The 19,039-nt window shown below is 50.6% G+C and overlaps 1 protein-coding gene across 1 annotated transcript in view; it reads right to left on the bottom strand.

Annotated features, from left to right (window-relative positions):
• Positions 1-19,039, bottom strand: part of CFAP100 (cilia and flagella associated protein 100) — a 44,547-nt gene that overhangs the window by 4,499 nt on the left and 21,009 nt on the right. The window contains exons 4-12 of the mRNA XM_045812417.2: positions 17,880-18,072; positions 16,191-16,258; positions 15,944-16,107; positions 15,640-15,720; positions 14,993-15,174; positions 14,611-14,643; positions 14,408-14,534; positions 10,793-10,841; positions 10,556-10,707 (exon numbers count right to left, since the gene is read on the bottom strand). Of these exons, the coding sequence (XP_045668373.2) occupies positions 10,556-10,707; positions 10,793-10,841; positions 14,408-14,534; positions 14,611-14,643; positions 14,993-15,174; positions 15,640-15,720; positions 15,944-16,107; positions 16,191-16,258; positions 17,880-18,072 (1,049 nt within the window). The remainder of the gene's footprint in view (positions 1-10,555; positions 10,708-10,792; positions 10,842-14,407; positions 14,535-14,610; positions 14,644-14,992; positions 15,175-15,639; positions 15,721-15,943; positions 16,108-16,190; positions 16,259-17,879; positions 18,073-19,039) is intronic.

The following is a 19,039-nucleotide window of genomic DNA, read 5'->3' as shown; positions in this document are numbered from 1 at the left end:
CTCCCCACTGAGCTGGGAGCCTGACATGGGGCTCCATCCCAGGACCCCGGGATCATGAGCTGAAGGCAGACGCTTAACCAACTGAGCCACCCATGTACCCTTGGGCATATATTTAGAAATAGAATGCCAACAATCAACTTTTAAGTGAAATACTAAACTTAAAGAATAATATTAAATAAAAATCTTGCACAATCATGGCAGACACTGACCATCATATGTTGGGATTTCCCGAGCAGGAATCCCTGTTCTTAGGGCTGGCATGGGTCCACCCAGTGTGGGCAGCTGCATCTGGCCACTCCACCAGCAGTGCCCGGGAGGCCCAGAGGGACCCTGCCACCCCCATGGTGATTCTGTGGTTCTTCCCCCATTTCTTGATAGAACCCACTGACATTTTCCCAACCCTAAGCAAAGCACCATGGGCTGCTGCTCCTTTACCCACTGTGGGTCCCATGGCCTATCATTTGCACCAGCACCAGCAGCTCCCCCACTCCCAGGAACCCTCCAGGCTACATTTCCCTGGCTTTGGGGTGGACGGCCGAGACCAGAAGCTTGTGAGTATGAGAGGGGCTGAGGGGGGTGGCCAGAGAGACCACATGCAGCTAACACACAGCCTGCCTGCCCAGGTGTTGGTGGCACTCATGCAGGTCACCTGGGATGACAGCAGAGAGCACGTCCTGGGTGTCAGGACCAACTTCCCTCCAACCACATGTGCCCGTTGTAGGGGCAGGTACGTTTAGGGTCAGTGGTACTCGTCCTAAAAGATACATGTTTGCATTCAGTTTTAACTTTTTTTTTTGTTAATACTTCCTTCACTTTCATCGCCTTAACTGGTAAGTGTGATCCTACAGCTGGCGCAGCGCTGCTCTGCTTTCACCCTCCTTTGCTATGTGGATGTGGTGGTTCAGGTGGTGGGCGACTTTTCGTTGTTGATCTATTTCCTATCAGGGTAACTGGGATAAAAAGATACCCTTTCCCGGGGCGCCTGGGTGGCACAGCGGTTAAGCGTTTGCCTTCGGCTCAGGGCGCGATCCCGGCGTTGCGGGATCAAGCCCCACATCAGGCTCTTCTGCTATGAGCCTGCTTCTTCCTCTCCCACTCCCCCTGCTTGTGTTCCCTCTCTCGCTGGCTGTCTCTATCTCTGTCTAATAAATAAATAAAATCTTAAAAAAAAAAAAAAGATACCCTTTCCCTACTAGTCGTCTTTAGATGTAAAGTTGTTGGGTCACAGTGTTTTCTCAACTAGATCTTACCAGTTTATGGGAATGCAAAAGCATGAGGGACATACTGCTCAGCGTTGATCCTCAGACTAGCCTGTATCTCACCTGCATGTTTGTCAGAAATGCAGATTCTAGGGGGGAATCCAGTGCACACAGAGTCTAAGGAGCACTTCAGTGCTGGAAGAGTGACCTGGTTTCTTCAATGGCTGGACTGCAGGAGGACAACAGGATGGGAGAGGGAACCTATAGATCGAAAGGGATTGGATGACACAGCCAATTGCAGAGCATGATCTTATTTGGATTCTAATTCAAACTAAGTTAAAAAACTCCAACCATTTATGGATTATGGATATTTAATATTAAGGATTACTGGTTTTTCTAAATGTGAGGATGGTATTGTGATTATGTTAAAGAGTCCATATATTTTTAGAGATATTGACTGGCATATTTGCAGATGAAATGATACATGCCTGGAATTGGCTTTGAAATAATATGGGAGATGGAGAAGTTGGTGGGATCTAGGTAAAAGGAGATTGGCTCTGAGTTGATCACTGCTGAAGCTGGTGATGGGACCCTGGGGACTCATGGTACTATTCTCTCTACTTTTGTACGTTTATATGTATGAAATTTTCTTAGAGCTGTGGGGCTGAATTGCAGAAGTTATAACAAGTTTTTGAAAGGTAACAAAATGATTCTTCATAAATACCTGGGGACGTATAGCCAGAAAGCTTACTAGACTGGTATGAAAAAAAAAAAGGCAAAGACCACCAAATAGGAATCAAGATCATTCAAAAGACCAAGCAAAAGAGAAATAGTTACCGTATTCCTGCAGAAATAGCAGCAAAAAGAACAACAGTTTAAAAATTTGAAATAGAGAAAGACGGCAGAGCAGGAGCATCATGAATCTGTCTCCCCACTAGACAGTAATCGCACTGGCAGAACCTGTTGCTAGAGCCATTTTGGAACGCTGGAGTCTACTGAAAGCTTGCAACTTCCAGGGGAAGGCTTGGACGGTAATTATGGTTAATTTCCATCCATTTCAGCTCTAAGCATAATAACATTTACCCAGCCATCACCCAGCCATGTGGCAGGCAGCTGTTCAGGTTTTCTGGAGCAGCTAGCACACAGCCTGTTGGAGGTAGGGTGGGCACAAAAGGACCTTGTCCTCCAAATATTGGGAATCTGTGCCCTGATCTGTGATTGCTATGTCTGACCACAGAGGTACAGGCAAATAGGCGGGCAGCCATTGTTTCATCTCCCTTCATTGTTGCAAGCCAACCCCTCACCCCCCACTTGACTTCCAGGGGATTTAAGGGGCCATTGCTTTTTCCTCCCTTCATTTTTTGCTTTTTCCCCCTTGGAGAGCCAGACCTTAAAGACCAAGGACAGACAAAAACAACAGCATATATGGGAAAAATTAGAAAGTGACCATGCATGCCCAGGGAAAGTCTCAGAAAAGACCTAAGTTTACACTGCAGGATGCTTCTCAACACCGAGACAGCCCACAAGATTCATATAAACAAAAACAATGCACAAAGGAGTAGGGAAATGAAGAATTCACTAGAGGGATTCAAAGGCCGATCTGAGCAGGGAGAAGAAAGAATCAGTGATCTTGAAGATAGGACAGTGGAAACTATGAAGACCGAGGAACAGAAAGAAAAAGATAGAAAAAAGTGAACAGACCCTAAGGAATGAGTGGGACACCATCAAGAGGACTAATATATGCATCATAGGAGTCCCAGAAGGAGAAAAGAAAAGGGGGCAGAGAGAAGATTTGAAGAACATGGATGAAAATTCTAAAAGTGGATGAAAGACATGAATATAAACATCCAAGAAGCTCAAGGAACTCCAAGTAAGAGGAAATCAAGGAGCCCCACACTGAGACATTATTATAATCAAACTATCATGGGATAAAAAAAGCCAAAGCCAGAGAATTTTGAAAGCTGCAAGAGAGAAGCAAATCATTACATACAGAGGATCTTCAATAAGATTATCAGCAGATTTCTCATTACAAATTTTGGTGGTCAGAAGACAGATATAGTCGAAGTGCTCAGAGGAAAAAAAAAACTGTTAACCAAGAATTCTGTATCTGGCAAAACTGTCCTTTAAAAGTGAGGGAGAAGCTAAGACATTCCCTAATTAACAAAAGTGAAGGAGTTCGTTCCCATGAGATCTGCCCTGCCAAAAATGCTCAGGGGAGTCCTGCACAGTGAAATGAAAGCAAATCAGACAGTAACTTAAAGTTCTATGACAGAGTAAAAATCTCAATAAAGGTATAATGTGGACAATTTTAAAAGCTAGTAAACATGTAACACTGGTTTGTAACTGTATTCTTTGTTTTCGACATAATTTAAGAGACTCATACATTTAAAAGTATTTTTAGTTTATGTTTTAGAGCACACAATGTATGGAGACATAAATTTGTGACATCAGCAACCAAAAGGATGAAGATGGAACTGTAAGGGAGCAGAGTTTCTGTATGTTATTGAAGTTAAGGTGGTACAGATTCAAATTTGAGTGGTAACAACTTTAGGATATTAAATATAATCTCATGCTAACCACAAAGAAAACAGCTATAGAATATACACAAAAGGAAATGAGAAAGGAATTTAAACATGTCACTACAAACAATCAACTAAACACAAAGAAAACAGTATTGCAGGATATGAGGGACAAAAACTATAAGGCATATAGGAAACAAAAAGTACAATGACAGAAGTCCCACCATATCATTAATTACTTTAAATGTAAATGGGCTAAACTCCAATCAAAAGACTGAGACTGGCAGAATGGATCACATATGATTCAACTATATGCTGTCTATAAGAGCCTCACTTGAGATCCAAAGACACAAATGGGTTGAAAGTGAAAGGATGGGAAAAGATACTCCATGCAAATAGTAACCAAAAGAGAGAGCAAGGGTAGCAATACTAGGATCAGACAGAAAAAATTACCAGAGACAAAGAAGGACCTTATATATTAATAAATGTCCAATACAACAAGAAAATATAACAATTATAAACATTTATGCACCTAATGACAGACTACCAAAATATATGAAGCCAAAACTTACAGATGGAAGGGAGAACTAATTCTGTAATAATAGTTAGAGACTTCAGTATCCCCTTTGCAATAGTGGAAGAACAAGCAGACAGAAGATTGGGAAACAGAAGACTTAAGCATTTCAGTACACCAACTAGAAGTAACAGACATACACAGAAAACTCTACCCAACAACAGAAGCATACACTCTCAAGGGCAAATGGGACATTTTTCAGGATGTCCCAAATATTAGGGCCACAGACTAAGTTTCAATAGATTTTTAAGAAGATAGATATTATACAAACTTCTCTGTCAACAACTGGATGAAATTAGGAATTGTTAACAAAAGCAAAACTGGAAAATTTCACAAAGTTGTAGAAATTAAAGAACACATTTTAAACAACCAATGGATCAAAGAGGAAATCATAAGGGAAATTAGAAAAAAATAGGGATGAAGAAACCTGAGAACACAGCAGAGCAAAACTTTTTGGACACATAGCAAAATTTATGGTGCTAAGAGGAGAATTTATGATGATAAAACTTGCATTTAAAAAAGAGATCTCGGGGCACCTGGGTGGCACAGTCGTTAAGCGTCTGCCTTCGGCTCAGGGCGTGATCCTGGTGTTCTGGGATCAAGCCCCACATCAGGCTCCTCTGCTAGGAGCCTGCTTCTTCCTCTCACACTCCCCCTGCTGTGTTCCCTCTCTCACTGACTGTCTCTCTGTCAAATAAAAAAAATCTTTAAAAAAATAAATAAATAAAAAATAAAAATAAAAAAATAAAAAAGAGATCTCAAACTAACAACCCAACTTTACAACTTAAGGAATTTATAGAAAAAGAACAAATTCAACCTGAAGCTAGTGGAAGGAAGGATTTAATACAAATTAGAGGAGAAAGACAAAATAGAGGATAGAAAACAGTTTTTCAAAAAGATCAATAAAATTGACAAACGCTTAGCTTGATGGACTAAGGAAAAAAAATCTGAAGTTACTAAAATGAGAATGAAGGTGGGAACATCACTACTGATCCTGCAGAAATAAGAAGGATTAGGAGAGAGTACTATCAACTGTGAGCCTCCAAACTGGACAACTTGGGTAAAATGGACAAATTTCTAGAAACACAAAATCTACCAAGACTAAATCATGTAGGGGCGCCTGGTGGCTCAGCTGGTTAAGTGTCTGCCTTCTGCTCAGGTCATGATCCTGGGGTCCTGGGGTGGAGCCCCACATCGGGCTCCCTGCTCAGCAGAGAGTCTGCTTCTCCCTCTGCCCCTCCCCCACAGTTTGTGCTCTCTCTCTCTCTCTCAGTTGCTGTCCCTCAAATAAATAAATAAAATATTTTTTAAAAAAGACTGAATCTTGTAGAAATAGAAAATCTGAATAGGCCTATAACTAGTAAGAAGATTGAATCAGTAGTCAGAAATCTAATACCAATCCTTTTTAAACTTTTCCAAAATACTGAAGAGGGGGGAACACCTCCTAATTCATTCTATGAGAGCAGCATAACCATGATACCAAAGCCTGTCAAAGACGTTACAAGAAAAGAAACTATAGACCAACCTCCCTTATGAACATTCATGCAAAAAAATCAACAAATGCTCTGTTAGGCCCTGGCTGGCATTTAGGATTCTGGAGGAAACAGGTGACACACACTTATTAGCATACGGAATTCAATCAAACATTAGAAAAATCCTATAGTATAGTTATACTGTACTTATATTAGAAGGATTAGAAGCAAGTGGCACTCATTCCTGGAATGCAAGGGTGTGTTATCAATCAGGGTAATACACCACATCAACAGAGTGGAGGAAAAAGATCACATGACCATCCCAATTGGTGCAGAGAAAGGCTTTGACAAACATGATAAAACACTCAGTAAAATAGGGATAGAAGGAAACCACCTCTATATAATAAAAGCCATATATGAAAAGCCCACAGCAAGCATCATACTCAGTGGTGAAAGACTGAAAGATTTTCCTCTAAGATCGGATGGTAAGGATGCCTGCATTCACCACTTCTATTCAACACGGTACTAGAAGTTCCAGCCAGGGAGATTAAGTAAGACAAAGAAAGATAAGGCGTCCAAGTTGGACAAGAAGTAAAATTAGCTGTTTACAGAAAACATAATCTTCTTTGAAGAAAACCCTAAAGACTCCACAACAAAGCTGTTAGAATTAAATGAATTCAGCAAAGTAGCAGGATACAAAGTCAACAAAGTCAACAAAATGCAGTTTTATACACAAATAGCGAACACTCTGCAAAGGAAAACAAAAACAGTCCCATTTACGATAGCATCCAAACAATTCCACTTGCGAAAGCACCCCAAGTTAAAAACAGAAATACCGTAAGCTCCAGCAGTTATACTTTTGGGAATCTATGCAGAGGAACTGAAAGCAGAGTCTTGAAGAAGCATTTGCACAGCCACATTCACAGCAGCGTTACTCGCAAGAGCTAAAGTGCGGAAGCAACCCAAGGGCGCCTGATGGGTGAATGGAGAAACATGTCTAGACATAAATGGAATGTTATCTAACCTTAAAAAGGAAGGAAACTCTGACACATGCTACCACATGAATGAAACTTGAAAACATTAAGTGAAATAAGCCAGTTACAAAGAGTCAAGTATTGTCTGATGCCACTTCTATGAGGTACTTGTAGTCAAACCCTTTCTGACTGATAGGAAGCACAGTGGCGTTGCCAGGGACCGAGCGGCTGGAGAATGGAGAGGGATTCGTCACAGGGAGAGCGCTTCAGTTGTACAAGATGCAAAGAGCTGGAGGGTTGGACGGTGGGACTGCTGCACAGCAACACAAACGTACTTAGCCACCGGACCAGACACTTACAAGTGGTTCAGGTGGTCAATTTTGTGTTACGTGGATTTTATCACATTGAAAAAGGAAATAAAAAGGAGACCCTCTTGCCCCCACAAACTCAAGAGTGATGCTCTCCTAGACCCTGGCTGGCATTTAGGATCCTGGGGGAAACAGGCGACACATACTTAGTTCTGGTTCCTATATGGCTGGCTGGCATTGATTGATTGATTGATTGATTGATGGGGTGGGGGGGAGGGGTGAGAGAGACAGAGAGAATCTTAAGCAGGCTCCCTGCCCAGACTCGGGGCTTGATCTCACAACCCTGAGATCATGACCTGAGCCCAAATCAAGACTTGGACACAACCGACTGAGCCACCCAGGCGCCCATGGGTACCTGGCTTTTGTTCATTCTCCTTGTCTGCTTTGACATTGTGGCTGCTTCTGCTCGCTCTTGCGCCCCGTGGGTGGTGTGCACTGTGAGCCCCTCTCCCTGCCTGTGGGCCTGCTCTTTGTTTCAGCACAGGGAGATTTTCATCCGTCACTACACTGGCTTTTGGTCCTCCGCTCTGTGTGTGGCCGTCTCCTGGAATTCCTTCCGCGTGTGCCCTGCACGTGGTCTCCCCGGGGTCCTGTCGCTTCAACTCCTTGTCCTTTCCCTCAGAGTTCTGGGAGCTGTCCCATGGACATGGTCCCCCTCGCTCACTCAGCGGCGGGCTGCAGAGAGCCCTCATTGTGGTCTTGAGCCCTGGGCTTGTCTGCACCCAGGTCTGCCTCTCTCGCAGCAGGGGTGCAGCTTCTCGTGAGGAGCCAAGAGGCTTGTCCTGATTCACTTAGCCTTCTCACCCGCATCCCTTAGTGAATGTATTTTCTCACGTTTCTGGTGACATTTTCCTGTCTGTGTGTCCTTTGAGCTGCAAGTCGGTGCAAGTTCAATACCAGGGACTCAGATGAGTCGTGCCATTTTGTGTGTCGAGATGGAGCCTGGGCTGGAGGCGGATGTGCCGGCTGGGCTTCCCCTGAGCCGTGGGGACTCACGTCTGAGGGGTAGCCATGGTTGCAGGAGCCTCGCATGGCTGCCAAGACTCAGCCCACACAAGGTCTCGCCTCAGCCAGAGGTCAGCACTGGCACGAGCTTTCTGAAGCTTTGGTGCCTCCCCTGCGGCTGGCCTTGCTCTGGGGACCCTGGCTGCTGCAAGACGGACCCTCGTCTCCACCTCTGGCTCACTGCAGTGACAGGGCGTCTGAGCTGCTTCCTGTTCGTTTTCCAACTTACTGGCTGGGCTGGGTTTTCCTGGAGGAAGGTTGGCATGGTTTCCAGGAAGGGAGTCAGGCTTGTTCATTGCTGGTACGTAGGAAGTGAAGTTTCATATAGTAACTCTGTATTCTGTAACCTTGCTGTAATGGCTTACTAGTCCAGGAGTTTTTTGTTGATTCCTTGAGATTTTCTACATAGAAGATCATGTCATCTGCCAACAAAGTTTTCTTTCTTTCTTCCCTGTCCGTATACAGGCATTCCTGCTTTTCTAAACTTTGTATTAGGCCACTTCCCTTTTATGAAAGACCGACATTAGTACCTGTTTCTCTAACCAAAAAGACATCCTTGCTTTTGTTCCTGATCTTAGTGGGGAAACGTTAAGTATGATGCTAGCTGTAAGGTTTTTGTAGATGTTCTTCATCAAGTTCAGGAAGTTCTCTATTCCTAGTTAACTGAGAGCTTTCATCATGAAGGGAGTTAGATTTTGTTAAATGCCTTTTCTGCATCTGTTGATATAATCATGTGATTTTTCTCCTTTAGCTTGTTGATATGATGGATTACATTAATTGATTTTCAAACATTGAAACAGCCTTGCGCACCTGGGAAAAATCCCGCTTGATATGTACAATTCTTTTTATACATTGTCCAATTCAATTTGCTAATATTTTGTCAAGGATTTTTACATCTGCGTCCGTGAGAAATACTGGTCTGTAGTTTCCTTCTCTTGTAAGGTCTTTGCCTGCTTTTGGAATTAGGTTAATGCTGGTCTTACAGAATGAGTTAAAAAGTATTATTCCCTGTTTCTTTCTTTTGGAAGAGATTGTGAGAATTGGCAAAATTTCTTCCTTAAATATTTGGTAGAATTTGGCAGTAAACCCATCTGGGTCTGGTGCTTTCTGTTTGAAGGTTATTAATTATTGACTCAATTTCCTTAATAGATACAGGCCTATTCAGATTTTCTATTTGCTGCATATATTTTTAAAAGTATATGTTTATATTTTTTCTTTTCTTTTCTTGCTGAGATAGGGCAGTTGAGTTCATGGCAGTTAATGCATACAGGCCATGACTCTCCTGGAAATAAAAATAAAGCGCTGGTGCTCAGGGGTATCTCAGCTAAAGACCAGTGACTGGAGCTCCTCTCCAGGATTCTGCTGTGCAGGTACGTGTGTGTGTCCTCCTGCCAGGTTCCTGGAATCCGGGAGGCTGCCTGCATCTCCCCAGCTCCTCTCTCTCTCTCTCTCTCTGAGATGGAAGGGACTCACACTGAAAAACATCAGTGATGGAGCCCTCCCCTCCCCCCACCTGGTCAGCCCTGGCAGGAGACCTCCATGTGGATCTGGGTGTTTGTCAGTGTGACTCCCAGCTTTCTAGGAGACACAGTCCTGCCTGAGAGCACCGATGGTTTTGCCTCACCTGCAGGAGACTCTGGGCGGGACAGTCTCCATGGCAGGATGTGGGCCAACAAGGCGTGCATACTTAAGAACTTGACTCCCTAGGGGGCATCAAAGCCTTCGGCTGGCTTCCACCCTAGGTCTTTGCACTTGCTCTTCCTCTGCCCGGAACCCTCTTCTACCAGATCTCTGTGCGGCCTTCCATGCTCAGGAAGTGCCCAGGTCAATGATGCTTTCCCCTGGAAGCCCTCCCTGCCCCTCCACTTCAGCCTCCTTCTCATATCACCGTTTTTCTCTGGCGCATGTCAGTATCTACGAGTCACATCCGAGGCTCTGTCTGCCTGTCACCATCAAATGTCAGCTCCATGAGGCAGGGCCTTGCTTATCCTTGGAGAAGCTAGCCCTGGGTCTGACCCAGAATAGGAGCTCACCCCGTGTTTGGGTGTGAAGGGATGATCCCTTGCTCCTGATGGGCCTCACCTAGTGCCCCAGCCCTGCTGGGCCTGGCGTCGGTGGAATGCACCTGCGTGGGAGCTCCTTGATGCCTCCCGCTGGCTGCAGGCTGCAGGCTGCTCTAGGTGGGGAGGGGCCCAGCCCCATGAGGCTCCACCTGACCTCTTCCCATCCCCCAACTCGCCTGCCGGAAAGGACACGCCCTCTCTCCAGAGTCAGGCTTCCCATGGAGCTTTCCAGAAAGTGGAAGCTAGTGCAGGACCAGGGCCCCGGATGGGAGGGTGGGCGACTGCACGGCTCAGCTCCCAGTGGCTATGGGGGCCCAGGATGACAGCCAGTGATGGAACCCTCCCCTCCCCCGGCCCAGTCAGCCCTGGCAGGAGACCTACATGCGAATCTGAGTGTTTTTCAGGGTGAAGTTCAGATCCTCCAGGGCCTCCTCCATCTCCCGCGTGTTCTGGATGAGTGAGAGGTTCTGCTCCTCTAGCTTCGTGAAGACATCCAGGAGCTGCTGGGGCTCTGTGAAGTACAGCTCCAGCTCCTGCAACCAGAGCCGTGTGTGCAGGCTGGCTGGGCAGCGCAGGGGCACCGGCTTCTGCAGCCCCCCCCAGAGCGGGGCCACTGACCTCCCCGTCGCTGTCTGGGTCCTCATACATAGTGGAGATAGAGCTTGACCTGCAGAGAGATGTGGGATCAGGGCACTGCTGCCAGCCTGGGGGGCAGAGGTCTGGTGGTCGTCTTACCCCGCCCCCACTGGTGAAGCCTCCGGGCATCACCAGGGCACCTTCCCGCTTGCTGCCTATGCCCTCATCCCCTCCTCCTCCCACCAGCTGACCAGGTGAGGACACTAGTTCCCCTCTTGGCCCCATAGCTGTCACACAGCAGTCAGGGGAGAGTTTCGAAATTCGATTAGTTCACATCATTTCAGTTAGAATAAACCTCGGCCTCCTCCCTGGAGCCTATAGGGCCCCCCACTGCCCCCTCGCCTCCCTCTGCTACCCCTGAAGTTACTCCGCTCCTGTCCTACCAGCTCTCTTTCTATTTCTCTGGGGGCTGACCCTACTCAGGACCTTTGTACCCACAGCTACCACTGCTAGGGTTGCCCTGCCCCATTTCCTATTCTTTTTCTAAGAGCCACCTTCAGGGCTTTTTCCGCCCACCGCCCCTATCTAGATTTGCCCTTGGCACTTGTCCTTGATGGTCCTACTCAGAGCTCTCCCGTGATACTTGCAGCCACCTCTGACTGACCCTGAGCACCCTACAGGGGCAGGGACTATCCTGGGCTGGCCCTCAGGGTTGCGGGAAAAACTGTGAGCTTTGAGCACTCAGTGGGGGCCCTAAAAGCCCTTCTGGAGGGGAGCAGGCCTCAACTGACTCCCAAACCTGCTTTCATTGCCCCTCCCGGCCACCTTTGGCCTGGGCCCTTGCCCTGGATGTGCAGGTCCTGCTGGCTGAGAAGCAGGCGGGGCAAGCTCACAGCCGGAGGCATCTGGGCTCCAGCCCTAGGAACCCAGGCTGAGGCCTGCCTGACTCCAGGCTCTGACCTACCTAATGTGGAAAGGTGGTAAGTGCAGGGCTCTGTGGGAGCCCTGAGGGGGAACCCTGGAGGACTTCCTAGAGGAAGGGCCACAGTAACAACCCAAGCACTCAGCGAGGCCTGTGCCTCATACTGAACACTTGACGTCCATTCGGCAAATGAGGAACATGCCTCTTAGAGAACTGGCCACCTGCCCAGGTTCACCCTCAGGGCACTGCTGGCCCGTAAGGTGCCAAGAGAGCACACGGTGCTGTTCTCCGTGCACAGAGTTTCAGAACAGGGGGAGTGTCCCAGGGCAACGAAGACCCTGTTCACACCGAAAATAGTGTGAACTTACTGGTGTGGGGTCTGACTGAGGAGGGCCTGAGGGGGTTCTGGGCACCAGGAATGTTCTATGTCTGGACCTGAGTGTGATTACATGGGTTCATATGTGTGTAAAAATTCAAGTGTTGTTCACTTAAGATTTGTTCATTTTGTGATCTGCCGATAGCATCAGTATAAAAGAAAAAAAATAAAAGAAGACCTAAGTCTGATCATGTCACTGCTTGGCTGAAGCTTCCCAGCTCCTGTAGGCTCTGGACCTGAGGGTGCCAACCCCACCTGGCTGCGTGTGCCCCGGTTTTCTCACCTGCCATGTGGGTACCCTTTAGTAGGCACTGCGGTTTGGGGTGGCTGACCGGGGTAGCAAGGGGGCAGGGAGCAGGGAGGGAGGCAGGGGTTGGCTGGCGAAGGGGCAGGGGGGCTGGGGGACGAGGAGGTCTGTCTCGTGGTCACTGGTCATGGCTGGAGAACACTGGTGTGCATATGTGGGGTGTCAGGGCCCTGCAGGAAGAAATGCAGGAGGTGTGCGAGAGGTGCTTGGTGGTCCCAGAGGCGGGTGCTGGAGGGGCTATAGGGCAAGAGTCACTGAAGTTGGAACCTGGTCCCAGGAGGAGGCAGGGCCTTCATCTGGAGCATGCAGGATGACTGAGATAGCTGTCAGACACCGGAACGACTCTGCAGGACCAGCAGACCCACCCTGTACCCCCTGGGACAGTGGATTTTGTGTCAACTTGCCTAGGCCCAACATTATTCTAGATGTTTCTGTGAAGATGTTTATTAGATGAGATGAACAAATCAGTAGACTTTGAGTAAAGCGGATGACCCTTCATAATGTGGGTGGGCCTCGTCCAATCAGTTGAAGGCCTGAAGAGAAAAAGACTGACCTCCCACGAAGAAGAGGGAATTCTGCCAGCTCACTGCCCTCAGACTCATGCTGCAGCAGCAGCCCTTCTTCCCTGGGTCTCCACCTGCCAGCCACCTGCCTTGGCTCTCCAGTCTCACCACGATGGCCCAAGGAGGGGTCCAGATTGCATGGGACACGTGAGCGCCCTGGCAGTGGCTGCTGGTACCGTGAAGGCAAGCGCCTGACGGCCATCTGAGCTGTGGTCAGTGTCCCTCCGCATAATCGCATATCATGAATATCGCCCCAGCGGCACCAAGAGGCCAGGGGCTAGCCAGCGGGGGAAGCTGAGGAGACCGCCTCCGTGTGCACCCCTGGCTGTGCTGCTGACGGACAGACAGAGGTGTGAGAGGTGCAGGGTCAGCTCTCCGGGAAAAGGAGGGACGGGTGGATGGGTGTCAGAAAACCACCTCTGCTTGTACTTAGGCTGGACCCCGTGGAAATGCGGTGTTCGTGTGAGCTACCGAACAGCAACCTCCTGCGATTCAGTGTGCTGTCAACGTAAACTCGGCTGGACGGGGCAGCCTGGGTGGCTCCGCGGGTTGAGTGTCAGACTTGTGATTTCTGCTCAGGTCGCGATCCCAGGCTCAGTGGGGAGTCTGCTTAGGATTCTCTCTCTCCCTCCCCCCACCCCCCGCCCTCACGCAAAGGAAAAGGGGCTGGAGTATACAGTAGATAACGAATCTCACTGCGGCGCCGGCTGTGGCTTCGTGGCCCAACAGTCTGGGTGGGGAGGGGCTGGAAGGACATGCACTGGGCCTGGGGCTGGGGGGCAGGGAGGGTAAGACTTCTCCGTTTATACCTTTCCATACAGTTGCGATGTTTCTGAATGTATTACTTAGAAAACCCCTAAAACTAAACAAATTTTCAGTGAGGGAGGAGGAGTAACTGGGGGTGACCCAGCAGCAGGGGGAGGTGGGGGGTATGGCCCTGGCCTTGCAAGCAGAGGGGTTTTTAAGTGGGGTGGGGGCAGGTCTGCATTGGCTCGCGGATCTGTTTGGGGTTTCTGTTTGTCCCCTCTTGAGTTTCTAACAAGATTGGAAAGTAACTGTCACACTTAAATCTGGGTAATTTTTGTAAAAATCCAGATCTGGCTCCTCTTGAAAGGCTCTGGAGCTCTGGCCTCCTTGGCCAGCAGCCCTCCCTGCCCACCGAGGGCTGGCAGGGTCACGTGCCCTCCCGTTCAGTGCACCCAGCTTGGGCTGCCTGCACCCGTTTATATTCGACTGTCCCATTAGCACCTGAGTGGACCACCTTAGGCTAAGTTGATAGAATCGGACAGAAATAAAACTGTTTAGAAAACATCTTGATTTTGGTGCTGACGTCTGACTCTACATCCTCCATGTTGGGCACAGCCCTTCCTCATGGTCTCACCCTTCCCGGGGGGCTGGGCTTGTCCTGGGCACTCCTGGCCTGGAGCCACTGGCGAGGACTCCCCAGCAGGCCCCAGCCACCTCCTTGCCCTACCCTAGACCCACTCACCCTTTGGAGTCCAGCCCACTACTCATGGTGGGCTGGCTGCTGTGCTGGAGACTGACGGTGCTGGATAGGAGCCGCCCCACCCGGGCCACCTGCAGGAACTTCCAGGGTTTCTTTGGGCCCTGCCCATCTGGAGGAAGCAGAGGAATGGTTTCCACGCACCCCAGCCCAGGGCAGGACACGTCCGGCTTGGGGCAGCCACGTACCTCTGGAGCTTGTTTTGCTCTTGTTCCCTGGTCCTACAGGAAGCAAGGGAGGGGTCCAGGTGGTTTCGGCTGGAGCCAGACCTTCGGCAACACTGTTTGAGGGCACAGGGTTCCCCAGGACCCTCCCAACCCTCTTCCCCTCAGTTTCAGAAAGACACGCATGGGAGGAAAGCCCCTGGGGTCTGAGTTAGAGCAGGCCCTATCTTCCTCGAGTGGATCTGTGGGCTGAGCCATGAGGCCCTAAGGGGGGCCTGCTGCTTCTGGGTGGGGCTTTGTGAGGCATGAAAGGGGCCCAGCGTGAGGCCTGGACCCCTCCAAGGCCACTGCCAGCTGGGCCTGGGGTCTAGATGGACCCAGGGACCTGCTTTCTCTTTTCTGCTACCTTTGTCCCCTGTTGTGGAGAATAAAGTGTTCTCTTTCGGGGGCTCGGGGGCCTCCTTGGTCTTTTTGAGATCCAGGTGCTGCTTCTCCTTTTCTTCCAACCACTCCTTGGGCGACAGCTTGTATAGGAAGTCCTTGTAGGTCTTGTAATGCTGCAAGGTGTCTTCAAATTTGGAGATTTCACTAGAGCCGGGGAGGAGGTGGTGAGGTCAGGTTCTGCCTGCGGGGACACCCCTCCAGAGGGGACTGCCTCCGAACCCTGCCCAGCCTGGCGTGCTCCTTGCCCTCCTGGGAACAGGCACTGCAGCACTGTTGTGCGGGGGAGAGGACACTGCCCCCTGCGGACCGGTGTGGGTCAGACCTCCAGGGTTACAGCCCTCTGGGACTTTGGAGTTGCAGCGGACCCTGGGGACTCTCCTGTCTCCTAGTGGTGTGGACTTGGGAAAGTCACCGAATCTTTTCTTGGCTTCTGCCACCTCATCTGTAAAATGGGCAGCTGCATCCCGCAGGGCCTGAGTCCCTAAGCTATTTAGGTTTGAGAGGTGAAGCGGCGAGGTTTGCGCTGTGCCCAGGCTCCTTTCGGCTACGGGAGTGGGGCGGAGGGGAGCGGCGGCGACCGGGAGCGGCAGGCTCGCCCTCTGAGCTCACCTTTTGATGTTCGTGATCTGGGTGGTCAGTTCTCGGATTTCAATGATCTTCTCTACCTTCGCTTTAGTCTCCTTCTCAGCCCTGGGGGTGGGGGTGGGGGTGGGGGCGGGGAGCCAATCGCAGACTGTCAATGGGGGCGTGTACGCTGCGGGGGAGGGGGCGGGGGAGCGGGGGAGCTGCCGGGGGCCGGGGCGGGGGGAGGGGGCAGAAGAGGGCTGGGCGAAGGCAGGCAGGTTGGGCGCAGGTGCACAGTCCCCGGGGACACCGGGGCCGGCGCGCGGGCTGCCGCTCCGCGGGGGCTCACGCTCTCAGGGCCTGTACGGAGCTGCGGTCGTTCTCCCGGAGAAACTCGTCGAACAAGGTTGCGTCCTTCTCCAGGGACTTCTCTGCCTGCTCCAGCTCCGCCTCCTCCTTGGCCGCCAGCATTTCCAGTCGCTGGATCTCGTTCCGCTTCATGTCCAGGGCGTACTGAGGGCCACCAGAGTGGGAGTCAGGCTCCTTGCTGGGAGAGCCCCCCCACCCGGGCCCCTGCGCATTGCAGCTGGGCCAACCTGGATGAGGAACAGCTGCCGCTTCTGATTAATGTAGTTGCTCATGTTATCAGATTCCATCTTCTTTTCTGGAAAGAGAGGAGGGAGGCCTCTGGGGGGCGCGGTGGGCAGTGCGAGAGAGACCCGAGCTGGGCCGAGGGTGCTGCTCCTGGCATACGCTCTGCTGGGAGGCCCAGGGACTCTGGGAGATTGAGCTCTGTCTCTAGCAAAAGGAGAGAAGGCTCTGTTTATATATTACACTCTGCATGGCTGGAGACTGGGCCAGGCGGGAAGTCCTTTCCTATGTCTGACTTGAGCCTCTCTTGCTGTAGTACTCTTCTCACCTGGAGTGAGACTTTGGACACCCCCGCCCTGGACATTTCATCCAGCTGGACCTAATAACAAAAAACCTATTAGGCCAGCACCTGCATCAGGGTTGAGAGAGAAAAATGGGGCAGCAAGATCTCTCTTTGGGGTACTGTCAGCCCCCAGGATCCAATTTAGGTAGTTGCTACGTTGCACACCAGGGTTTAAGCCAGGTGGGAGGAAATTAAGTTGGGCATCTGGAACACCGGGAGGGCAAGCAGAGAGGCAACGCAGCTGGGGCTAAGGGCCACGGAAGACTCTTCCCCTTGTCTTTCTGGAGAGAAAGGCCTAGAAGTGCCCTGACTTTGGAGAGGCCAGGAACCGAGGAAAGGGCCATGGAACGATGTGGCTCTCTGTGTTGTCTCTCAAACCCTCTCCAGTCCGAGAGACCCTGGTGTGGTGGGGGAATCTTAAGTCTAGAAGCCTGGCAGAGACCAGGCTTGGCCTCTGTCTCCCTGGGCCACCTGGTGGGAAGGCCCTTTCCTCCAGGAGACCCAGCTCCCCACTGCAAGTCAAATTTGGGATATAGACAAGTCTTGTGCCTAAACCCTCTGGATCCAATCTTCCCCATCCAGACTCAGCCTGCCTCTCCTAGGTCTTAGGAAGGGAGGATGGAGACAGAAATGAAAAATGTGCAGCGCTGCTGTTCCCTCTCATGCAGAGCTGGGCACAAAAAGTGTCAAAGTGAGCTCAGGGCTCCCCACCCAAAAACAAGCCGTGGGATCGGGGTGGGGGCTGGGGGTCTCTTTGATTAATGTTCACATTCAGTACACCTGCAGTCCAGTTGGGTTCCTGGACTTTACCGTCTGGGCTGGTAGAATATTAATGCATATTCAGTACTTAAGATTTGCTACTGAGTCATAAGATTAATAACAGCTCACACACACAGTTCCTTCTCATGGTGTGCAGCATCTAAAGACATTGAATCAAACAACGCAGGAGGCCGGCACTGTCATTGGCCAGGAGAGGAAGCTGCTGTGCAAAGGAGTTGAGGAGCTGGCCCAGGACGGCAAGGTCATTCGGTGCTGAAGCTGAGATCTGAACTCGGGGGGACTTAGTACCAGGCTGACGCTCTTTACCATCAAGTGAGGGACCATATTTTATACGTGTGCAGTCTGCGTTCACGTGCACGGTTAATGTTCTGAATGCGTGCAATATTGGGACTCAAAGGCTCTTAGATTTGCAGTCCATCTGGAATTGATCTGTGCGACGGTGGGAGGCAGGGGTCGGACACAGACAAGCCACACACACCCCACCACCCATAGCACTGCAGCCCTGCCTAAGCAATTTAAAAGTATTGCCCATTCACGAAGGGCAAGACCTGACTCCAGGGAAAGGGGGCACCTTTGGTCATGCAGAGCTTCCACGCAGTGTGGTCGCGGAAGGCGCGCAGCCGCTCCGCCTCCGCGTGCACCTCCTGGTCCAGCATCTCGTCCTCCAGCTGCAGCTCCCGGCGCAGGCTGGTGTGCTTGGCCGACACTTTGGACGAGTAGGTCATCTTTTGGTGCACCTGCAGGGTCGTCTTCTGCTCCCGCTCCTAGTGGGCGTGGTCAGGCGGAGTCGGGTGGGGCCAGCATCTAGTTCTACCCCCTTCCCCATCAAGCCTGGGACAGCCTCCTCCCCTCGGCGTCATCGCCGTGAGTCCCAAGGTCCAAGGCCTGGAGGGAATACGCACGCGGATTGGGGGCGGGGGGGCGAGGTGCACACGTGGTCCGGGGTGCGCGCTCACTGCGCGCAGAGAAGGCTGTGGAGCTGTGTGTGCCTGTGGGAGCGCCCGGGGGCCCTGAGCACAGCTCCCGAGGTTGGGAGGAAAGCGGGCAGGAAGTGCTTCCAGAAAGTAGGGTGGGGGTGGGGTGGGGTTCGCCAGGTGAAGTACAGGATGTCCAGTTGCATGTGCATTCAATAGTGCAGGGACATACTCCTAACAGATGACTCACCCTTATCTGAAATTCACACTCCGTGGTGATTTGCTAGATCTGACACCGCCAGGTTCAGGGAAACTAGAGCTTCCTAGTTTCCAAAAGAAACTCTAAATCCATGAGGCGCCTGGGTGGCTCAGTGAGTTAAGCATCTGCCTCCAGCTCCGGTCATGGTCCCGGAGTCCTGGGCTTGAGCCCTGCGTGGCCTCCCTGCTCTGTGGGGAGCCTGCTTCTCCCTCTCTCTCTGCCTCTCCCCACACCCCAGCTTATGCTCTCTCAATAGATACATTTCAAAAAAATAAAATCTTTAAAAACATACATAAATAAAACTCCAGATCCCGAGTTTGACCTGCAAGCTCAGGAGTCAGTGTTGGCAGTGGTGAGGTCACTGGGCATCTGCCCCCTCCAGCTCCTCTCCCTCGCCTGGACTCCAGCCTGCCTTCGGGTTGCTCCCCTTCACTTGGGAGGGTCCCGGGATGGTGCGGAGGTGGGGGCTCTTCTTCCCTGAGGCCTAGCGCAGGTCTTTGGCTGCAGGGGCGCCCAGCCCTGCCCAAGCCCTGGAGGTCTCCACATCCTTCCATGGCT

The sequence above is a fragment of the Ursus americanus genome, chromosome 14 (assembly GCF_024610735.1).
Source record: "Ursus americanus isolate L20-20 chromosome 14, mUrsAme1.1.p, whole genome shotgun sequence".
Classification (NCBI taxonomy): Eukaryota; Metazoa; Chordata; class Mammalia; order Carnivora; family Ursidae; genus Ursus; species Ursus americanus.
This window is presented reverse-complemented; position numbering and strand designations above follow the sequence as displayed.